The 10708-nt window shown below is 47.4% G+C and overlaps 1 protein-coding gene across 9 annotated transcripts in view; it reads right to left on the bottom strand.

Moving 5' to 3' along the window:
• LOC123766172 (bestrophin-4) overlaps positions 1-10708 on the bottom strand; it is a 103248-nt gene that overhangs the window by 50590 nt on the left and 41950 nt on the right. For all 9 annotated transcript variants that reach the window (XM_069321278.1, XM_045755098.2, XM_069321279.1 and 6 more), the window contains exon 2: positions 5068-6085. In XM_069321278.1, coding sequence (XP_069177379.1) covers positions 5068-5138 — 71 coding nt within the window. In that variant the 5' untranslated portion in view covers positions 5139-6085. The remainder of the gene's footprint in view (positions 1-5067; positions 6086-10708) is intronic.

Raw genomic sequence — 10708 nt, 5'->3', positions numbered from 1 at the left:
ACTCAAGTGTGGAGTGCCCGGGGCGTAGCGCCTCCCACACCTGCACCCGTAACCTGACCTCCCACACCTGCCCCGCCCCACACCTGCCCTGAGGTTGCTCACTTTCCTGCGTTAAAGCCACCACTTTGCCACCTTGGCATCGCGGCCAAGCATGACTGCCGTTGCGGCATTAAACCAGTTTGGTGACGGAAATAGGACTTCCTTGTTGCTAGACAGCCATCACAGCCTTTCATTCACCGAGCTACAGAGGAGTATAAAATATAAGCACGAAGATCAAGGTCAACATCTGAAGATAATTTTGAAGAAGGAAACTAAAAGAAATTGTGCAGGCAATGAGTCACAATAACGTGGCTGAAGTATGTTGACCAGACCACACACTAGAAGTTGAAGGGACGACGACGTTTCGGTCCGTCCTGGACCATTCTCAAGTCGATTAAAAGAAATTGTAATTTTTTCGCCAGAATCTATCGCGAGATCCCTTCGGGAGTCACAGCTCGTCAATAACCTTGGCTGATTGATTGATGAAGATTAAGCCACCCAAAAGGTGGCACGGGCATGAATAGCCCGTAAGTGGTGGCCCTTTTGAGCCATTACCAGTATCAAGAGCTGATACTGGAGATCTGTGGAGGTGCGACTGCACCCTGCGTGACGGGAGATGTCTCCCGCTTTATGTACCTTGAGGTGCTTCCGGGGCTTAGCGTCCCCGCGGCCCGGTCTTCGACCAGGCCTACTTGCAAGTCTCTACGATGTTGGCCTAGGCACCGCAGCCCTGATAACCAAAAAAACACCTGAGGAACGTGCCAAGTTTGCCCCCTTAAGACACGACCTGTGGATAATTCTTAAATCCAAAGAATGTAGTGTTGTAATAGCTTTATATCCATAAACTTATCACAGCACAATAACCTAATTTCTTATTGCAAGCTAATCTTGAATACGTAAAGCTGTAGGTGCGTGAAGCCTGAGTCTGAATTTGGGAGCACTTGCCTGTACACCCACACAACGACCTGTACACCGAGTCGATTGTCACACAATCGACATTCTCAAGTCGATTGTGTGGCACAATCGACTTGAGAATGGTCCAGGACGGACCGAAACGTCGTCGTGCCTTCACCTTCTAGTGTGCGGTCTGGTCAAGGCAAGACATGGTGTGGGTGGTGTGGGAGAGGGGGGGGGCACGTGGGGGCGTGGCAAGTAAGGGCGGGGCAGAGTGTGGGCGGGGCGGGGATGAGGCCAGACAGGGCGTCGGTGGGGTGTGGTAGGGTGGGGTTTGGGGGAGCGAGGCAGGTGAAACAAGGTGAATGACCTGAGAGACAAGACTGGGGTCAATAGCCAGCTCCGGCAGCAACAGCAGCAGCAGACAATACCAAGAGTCACTATTGTCGCACAAGACGCGCACTATCAAATATTTCTCACCTTCACTAACGACATCGTATATGAAGAACACCCCCCCCCCCATCTGTCAAAGAACAATCCTATTTTAAATAGGATACCCCCGTCAAAATGAGGTTATAGTCGAATCATATCCCTCTGTTAGAGACTAGGGGTCTGATTCACGAAGCAGTTACGCAAGTACTTTACGAACGTGCACATCTTTCCTCAATCTTTGACGGCTTTGGTTACATTTATTAAATAGTTTACAAGCATGAAAACTTGCTAATCAACTGTTGTTATTGTTATAAACAGCCTCCTGGTGCTTCGGAGCTCATTAGCTGTTTAATAATTGTAAACAAAGCCGCCAAAGATTGAGAAAAGAAGTACAGGTTCGTAAGTGTTTGCGTAACTGCTTCGTGAATCTAGCCCTAGATACCTGTGCTAATATACCTGACCTTAACAGTAGTTCCACTGATGACCAATACCACACATCACAAAAATTTAGAAAATTTCGTCGTTTCTCCATCTTTTGATGTGTAGTTTGATCATCATATCTTCAGCCATGTTATTCTAACTCATTGTCTGCACTAGTTCCACTGTTTGTTGGTCAAGTTGACTTATTTTCCAGAGAGCAAACCGAATCAATAATTAAGTTGCCTATCTATGGTATAGATTCTTGGCCCTATTGCACATGATGCAAGTTTCATGAGGGCATGTTTAACATGTCACGACAGCTTAAGCCGTTATTTTTTTCAAGTCAATTTATTTCTTTATCATGCACCCCATACCCATCCCGTGGACGGTGGTGGAACGGGTTACAGAGGCACATAATGGGTTCAGGAACTGAACTCCAGAGTTCGTTTAGCTAAGCAAGTGACAATCTTGTGAAACTATTTACACAACTGTTAATGTTACATACACATGTACATATATATACAATCATTTACACAAACACATATACATAAATAATCTTTTTATATCGCGTGATTCAACAAGAGGCTCACAAGTCAATATACAAGGCACTTTACATCTATGATGAGTCACACAGTTACTAGTCTTGCTCCACACCCACCCAACTGGGCGGCAGCTTTACAGTCATGTGCAGGCTGCACCTACATTAAGCAAATCCTACATTTTCATGCCCGAAACGCTTTGCGTAATAGTGGCTTTAGGCATTGTATGTACTAGCTCTACCTATAAGTCAACCAATCTTTATAAAAATTTCTTGTATGTATGTACCTTACCTAAATAAACATTTATTTATTTATTATTTTATATAAATTATGAAAGTAGTACATGCACATTTCTTGGACACCATTGATGGTGTTATCTCCGAATTCCTCGATTTTTTTTTCACATTCCATTATGTAATGACGCAAAGTATGCGATTTGTTCTACTAACAGTTTACATTTAGTCAAATCTACATCAGCAGATGTTACAAACTCCCAGAGGTAATTGTAGCCGAGCCTAAGCCTAGCAGTGCTAACATCTAGAAGTCTGCTAACTGTATAGGATGACCCATAGACATACGGTTCTTCCTACATAATACAATGACAAATGGAGTAGCTTAACTGGTGTGAATTTCACTTTGCCTCAAGTCTACGAGATTTTGTTGATGCCGTTATTTGACTGCAGTCATGTTGACCCATAACACAGTTTTTATCTGAGGATAGGCAATAACCAGCTGTAATTATGAACGCTGGAGGAGGGGAGAAGCGAGAAGATCTGAAGGCCTACACAGCTGAAGGAGACATACGCATCTATGTGTATGCGATTCTTCCGCACAATCGACTTGAGAATGGTCCAGGACGGACCGAAACGTCATCGTCCCTTCATTTTCTAGTGTGTGGTCTGGTCAACATACACGGCTACACTGTTCCAGGGAAAGCGAAACCGAACACGACCCAAGAAGGTTACTGGAGACCCAGAGGAGCCACCGGGACGTTGGGAAACATGTCTGCGCGCAAAATTTTTAAATTTTTAAATTTTGCCCCGAGGGGCGAGTTTACTGGGCAGCGCCACTCCAAGTGTGACCACCAAGTGTGATCACTGAGTGGACCGAAACCAAGAGGTGGGGAGAGAGAGAAATATAATTCAAAATTAATTCGAAACTTTATCTTGAGATGATTTCGGGGCTTTAGTGTTCCCGCGGCCCGGTCCTCGACCAGGCCTCCACCCCCAGGAAGCAGCCCGTGACAGCTGACTAACACCCAGGTACCTATTTTACTGCTAGGTAACAGGGGCATAGGGTGAAAGAAACTCTGTCCATTGTTTCTCGCCTGGGATCGAACCCAGGACCACAGGATTACAAGTCCAGCGTGCTATCCGCTCGGCCGACCGGCTCCCAACTTGGACAAACACCTGATGCCTCTGTTCTGGATACCTGGGAGTTGGCCAACTGTTGTAGGTTGCATACTACGGATGGTGAGTAGTTGGCCTAATAGACAAGATAAAATTGATTGGGAGTCATTACATTAGACATCTGGCGGTAGGAAAAGCGGGGTCCAAGAGTTAAGACGCTCGATCTTGTAGGCACAAATAGGTGAACATTAATAGACAAATACCAGACCAAGGAGCCGAAGCTCAACCCCAGCAAGCACCATTAGGCGAGTACAGTCAGCCGCAGGTTCCATTACTCCGTATTCACACGGTTCGAATTTCAAACGCAACAATCAGAACTTGAAATACAACAACAAAACTTAAAATAATGAGACCAACGCATTTAATACTTGTACATTATGGAAATGTAAAGCAAATGTGCGAAAAAATGAGAGTAGGTAATTTACAGTTAAGAAGACGTATCGATCCCAGCCTCTTGGCAGCCAATGGTATCCCACACGTGTGGTGTGACGTCACTGGCGCGGCTCTGTTGGCGGGAACTTACGAGTGTCCGGCGAGGCCTCGTCTGGCGCTACACGACGGGTCGTCCACCCACCAGAGCTTGTGCAGGCGATGAGTCACAATAACCTGGCTAAAGTAAGTTGACCAGACCACACACTAGAAGGTGAAGGGACGACGACGTTTCGATCCGTCCTGGACCATTCTCAAGTCGATTGTGAGACTTGAGAATGGTCCAGGACGGACCGAAACGTCGTCGTCCCTTCACCTTCTAGTGTGTGGTCTGGTCAACCCACCAGAGCGGTGTTACCATGTCATTTGCGGCACCAGAAGCCCTGAAACCCATCTTATGAACCAGCATACGATCTTTAAAATTAAATTCTAATATGCGCACTTGAAGAGTTATTCACAACCTATTTCAGTATTTCTAGTAGCACTATCTAGCTGACCTAAGCTGGCTGGGAGGGAATGAATTATCAGGGGGAAAGCGCCAAGCCATTATGAGTATATAGTACCTGGAAGGGGCCAGGATAACTCTTTAGGATGGGACCGGGGAGGGGGAGGAATGGTGCCCAACCACTTGGACGGTCGGGGGATTGAACGCCAACCTGCATGAAGCGAGACCGTCCAGCCGAAGTGGTTGGAGAAACTGGCTGGGAAATCACACCTGATTACTGACAAATGACCCGCCCAACACCTGAAAAGTGTTAGGCTGAAACCTAACAGCTTTTCAGTGGTTTCAGCTTTTTCAGTTAAAGCTGAAACCACTTCCACAGTGTTATCACCACTACACCCGTATATACACACACCTACAAATGCCAAATTTTGTAACCAAAAGCATGCAATTGCTAACATACCTGAAAAGAAGCTTCCAGAAGCAGCCGAAGCCACTGCAGGTGGCTACCTGGCTGGTGTAGGTGACAGTCATGACGCCGGCGTCACGGCAGCACCAACAATCACAGGAGAATGGACAGTGTCACCCGTCCCTCAGTCACCACAACACCTTAGAGTACTCCGGCACCTGCAGGTCCCCCGCCACGTGCACTCCCTGGCCACTAGGTACCGCGGGGACACGGCCCCGTGATCAATATTGGGTTAGGTGCCGCCTCCCGCACTCGCCAGAGGGATCACATACATGAAGGAACCAGGTTAATCCTGGTCGATCACTTCACTAGTTGCTCGACGGTCTCCGTGTGGCCACGACAGTGCCCGCACGTCCAGGTTAGAAGGTCGCGTGACGGTAGGAGACGGAGAGGAGGACGTTTAAGGCCGACGGACGGACGTATGACAGCCACTGACTGCTTTGTATCACAGGATGATCACTCAAGTTAATTCAAGTTGACTGACAGCATCTTACTTAATATTTGCGAACCTTAACCCAGGAAATTTCTTGTGCACAAAATGGGGGGGTAATTTTTAAGATAAATTTAAGGCGCTTAAACCTACTTTAAAAGCTCGAATTTGAAACAAGAGGCACACAATAAGGCGGGTCAACTTAAAGTACAAAGCTGAAGGTACTTCACGCCACCGTCAGTCAGTTCCAACACTTGTCTACACCAATACAGCAAGAGTCGCCACGATTACAGCAAGATCCTGTACCCCTGCAGTGCTGTACATAGTGATGATGGAGTGGACAGGTGGTGTGTGTGTAGACGGAGGTGGGGCCCCAGCAACAGCAGCGTGCAGACAGATAGACGGGTGTGGTGAAGGTGTCGAGTGCCGGACGCAGGCCACAGCAGACAGGCCACAGCAGACAGGCCACAGCAGACAGGCCACAGCAGACAGGCCACAGCAGACAGGCCAGCAGGCAGCGTTACCCGGGCGTGGCTCAGCTCAGGTTGAAGAGCCGTGGACTGCTCCACCACCACCACACTTCTGTAACACAAAATATTGCCCATATTGAAGGTAACAAAACTAATGATAATAAATGGACTCATTTAAAATTACAAGACAATTTTAAATGAGCCCAAATTAACGATCGTAAAATTGTCGAAAGCCATAAAAAATATAGTTAGTAAACCTGTGCATGAAATAAGAAATTGCAATGCTATTCAAACCTTTTTTACACAGTTTAGAAATAATCCCAAGTACTAAAAAAAACGGTGCAGGACAAAATGTTTGTTGCTATATTAACATTATTAATAATATAATTATTAATATGTACAGACAGTGCCTATTAATGTATAAACTTTTGCTTAAGAAATTTGCGTTACATTACATAAATACTAGGCTTAATGTTAACCTGCCTGCCTTGTGGGATTAGCCACATCAAGCTATACTGAACCGATTACCAGAAATGGTTTAACATTACACTTCAGATTGGGCGCGGATTGTGTCAGTGTGTGTGAGAGATTCCCTATACCTTACACCCGCCCCCCGCCAGCCAGGATGGCGCCGCTGAGAACGACACTTTTCAAGAGATAGACTCGTCCGCAAAGGATAGATATGAGTTCTCTCTTCCCCTACACTAAAACCCCCTCCCCCCCCCCCAAACACTGAAATATTACAAGATGGCCAAATGAACAAATCCACAAGGGCCGTGACGAGGATTCGAACCGATGCGTCCAAGAGCATCCATATTACAAGATGGCCCTCTGAGGAAAATGACAGAAGCAGTGTGGGAAAACTTAACCTAGACGGAGAAGAGACGGGTGGTGACCGTCTCCCGTCCCCGGAAATGGCCCAACATAGGACAATATCATACAAGTACAAACAAACACACCCAGAAGATATATGAAAGCAAAAATTAACAGTCCTACGTAACAATTATAAATTTTGTATTAAAATTAATTTCGGAGGGTAAAACACTTCAAAGTTTATATACTCCGTCCACAGTCGCTATAGGGACGATTTATTTTTAACATGTTGGCAAATTAATCCACTTTCAACAGGTAAATATCCGTACATCACGTGTGTACCTACTGCTCACCACCGCTACCATCACCTCACTACTTGCTCCATGTTGTCTTCCTGAGGCTACGACAGCGCGCGCACGTCCAGGCTACAAGCCTGAGGCTACGGAGAAACAAGCCTGAGGCTACGGAGAAACAAGCCTCAGGCTACCGATTGTTGTTATAGATTTACCTACTGGGAACAAAAAGTTCCAAGTAGCACGGGCTATGGTGAGCCCGTAGTGGACTTACCTGGCACAAGACAGGCTACTGGGAAACGAACCTGCTGGGAGTCTAGCGGGTGTATGTTTCCAGCAGATGAAGCAGAGAGAGAGAGCATATCGATATACGGGTTTCCAACATACAGTTCTTGCATACAGAAGTACATCGGCAATCTTCTAGTTTACTCACTACGCACATTTCAAGTCTAAGGAGTTTTATCTTGATGTGATGAGCCTTTCAAATCCATGAATGGAATTAATGAAAAACATTTCTGATATCCAGGAGTGTGTGTTGAAGGCTAATTGCTTGCACAGATGCAATGCCACCCGGTCTCTCCTCCACACAGGGTGAAGAATCTTCCTTTTGAACAATAATGAGTCTGCAACAGTTGGTGGGGGCACTGGCATCTTAACGCGGCCGCTCCAAGCAACAGCCTAGTGGACCAAACTGTCAGAAGTCAAGCCTGGCCTCGGGCCGGGTTTGGGGGAGTAGAAGAACTCCCAGAACCCCATCAACCAGGTAACGCTCACACTATAAAACCTAGCGCCCCCAAGCCTCACCAACTCTCACAAACCACCCGCTGGGTCCAAAAGAATCAAGATTTATTCCTTGAGGACGGAACAGTGCATCTTATTTTGCCACACTTTAGTCATCTAATTTTTTGTTTAAATCATTCTAGCACAAATCACACGCACCGCAGATATGTCGCTTAAAGGAAGTCTTATTTTTTAAACAACTAAGACATCCCTATTTCACCAAGGAAACTAAAAAAAGGATTTCTGGGGCACATGAGGCTTTAGAGTAATGCCGCGGGAGAGGGTGGACTGAAGGAGAGTGTCGTCGGGTGGTACTATGAAGCAAGAGACTCCCGCCAAGTTTGATTAAATCAGACAAACAGTTGCCAGGAGTGTAGCGCCTTGAGGTCTTGCGCGTGTCCGTCCCCAACACCATGTTAATGGGGTCGGTAAGCACAGGGAGACAAAATCCCTACTCGTTTGATCGTGTAGAGATAAACCAATTGACAGTTTTATCACAGTCAACCAGAGGATTAATCGTTGATGTCCAGCATGCAAATGAAAACCGTATTTCTGAGCGGCAGATCAACACGAAGCTGAATTATTTAAATAAAATAAAATAAAGTCAATTATTTAAAATAATAGTGGTCGCTGTTGTCTCTTGCGTCTTAACATACAGACAGACAGCATCAGCTCAACTCATTATTGTTGTTGTTTTAGATTCAGCTACTCAGAACAAAAGTTCCATGTAGCACGGGCTATGGTGAGCCCGTAGTGGAATTACCTGGCACAGGAGCTGGGCTGTGAGCTCAACTCACTCGCCCTCTGTTTAAAACCACAACGCATCAAAATTTGTGACGACTGTATTTAATACGCGATCTTCCCCTCTCCCTTGCCTTAAAGAGAGACAGCACCGCTCCTGTGCCAGGTAAGTTCACTACGGGCTCACCATAGCCCGTGCTACTTGGAACTTGTTCCGAGTAGCTGAATCTATAACAACAACAACCACCCTCTCGTGTGATGACACCAGCGACGACGACTACTTCCCCTCGTTCTCAACAACTGTGACATCACAACGTGAGTGACAGGTGTCAAGACATGTGGTCTGGTAATTACAGCGTCGAGTAACACCTGCAGTGTGTAGCTTGGTTAGATTGTTTCTGTCGCAGGCGGCTAGTACAGTGTGGGCCCCCATACTCATCCTGTGAGCGCTAGTAGTGTGGACCCCCATACTCATCCTGTGAGCGCTAGTAGTGTGGGCCCCCATACTCATCCTGTGAGCGGTAGTAGTGTGGGCCCCCATACTCATCCTGTGAGCGGTAGTTTACTGTACATTGGGCGATATTGACCTACTGACTTAATCACGCTTTCTCCCGATAATTACCGTACCATGCACCCCCCCCCCCATACTCATCCTGTGAGGGGGCCCTAGTTAGGCATGTCCGGCTGGTGGGTTGGCGGGATATGGCCGACGGGACCACTGAAGGAGACAGGTAGATACAAGGCAGGCGGGCAGGTACCAGGAAACCGAGTCCTTTTAGACCGAGATTACAGTCATGGCAGGTGTGACTGGAGTGGTCACGTGTACAGCCGTAACGAACCTACAGCTTGTAACTGTAGCGGCGAGACTGACAAAAACAACAAATTAGAACAAGAATACAGTTTGAAAGGTAATCAAGTGTATCATGAAGGTGAGAGAGAGCTGCACAGCCTCAACACTTTACATCAAGAGGTTGTAATGTAATGTAATGTTGTTGTTGTTATAGATTCAGTTACTCGGAACAGGTTCCAAGTAGCACGGGCTATGGTGAGCCCGTAGCTTACCTGGCATAGGAGCGGGCAAGAAGCACGGGCTATGGTTAGCCTGTGTAATGTAATGTATATTACATTATATATACCTCCTCCTCTTCCGTGGTGGATGGGAGAGGAGCAGCGAGCACAAACTGTATAGCCAGATGTTGGGACGCACAAGGTCGGTTAAATGGGCAGAGAGGGGGAGGGGAGGATGTATGTTCTAGGAAGGGAGGGTAGAGCGGGTACACAGCACAACGTAACTAACCGTGATTTTCACCATTTGGTCACCACTTGGTCCGGGAGACATCTCCCGTCACGCAGGGTGCAGTTGCGCCTCCACAGATCTCCAGTATCATCTTTTGATACTGGTAATGGCTCGAAAGGGCCACCACTTACGGGCTATTCATGCCCGTGCCACCTCTTGGGTGGCTTAATCTTCATCAATCAATCAATCACCGTGATTTCAGTCAGTTGGGGGAAGGATGGAGAGAGGAAGAGAGGAGGGTGAGACACCCACACAAGAACAATCAATCAAATTACGGGCTCACCATAGCCCGTGCTACATGGAACTTTGTTCCGGGTAGCGAATCTTTAACAACAACAACACCACACAAGAACCATGGTGGTGGGGGGTAGTGGAGGGGTGGTAATGAGAGCAGGTGTGTGCGGAGTCACACGGGCTGCCCCCTCACACACATGGGACCACCAACTGGCCCACACCATCCACCTCCGTGATGGCAGACCTCAGGGAAAATAATCACCACAAAACAATTGAAGATCGCTGCAAGGGTGGCCGGAATCACGGTGACTCCAAACGGAAAACGGACGGGTCGTGGACGAGTTGCGTGGTGACCACCGGCCGGGTCGGACGCTCCTGAGGTCTCTCCGCACTGGCTAGTGTTTACGTTGGGTGACTGCTGGTTTGCCCTGCTGGTGGTGGTTTGCCACTGACAGGGTGACGTTTGCCTTAGCCATGGGGTCGTCTCGCCTTCCAGTGCAGAGGACATTGTCGGCTGGTCTGGCATTTACGGTGCCGGTGGACCATCCATTGGTTGGTGTCGCCCTGGTGGACGTGC

This window comes from Procambarus clarkii, chromosome 9, assembly GCF_040958095.1.
Source record: "Procambarus clarkii isolate CNS0578487 chromosome 9, FALCON_Pclarkii_2.0, whole genome shotgun sequence".
NCBI classification, from domain to species: domain Eukaryota; kingdom Metazoa; phylum Arthropoda; class Malacostraca; order Decapoda; family Cambaridae; genus Procambarus; species Procambarus clarkii.
The sequence above is the reverse complement of the archived record's forward strand: the minus strand, read 5'-3'. Positions and strand labels throughout refer to the sequence as shown.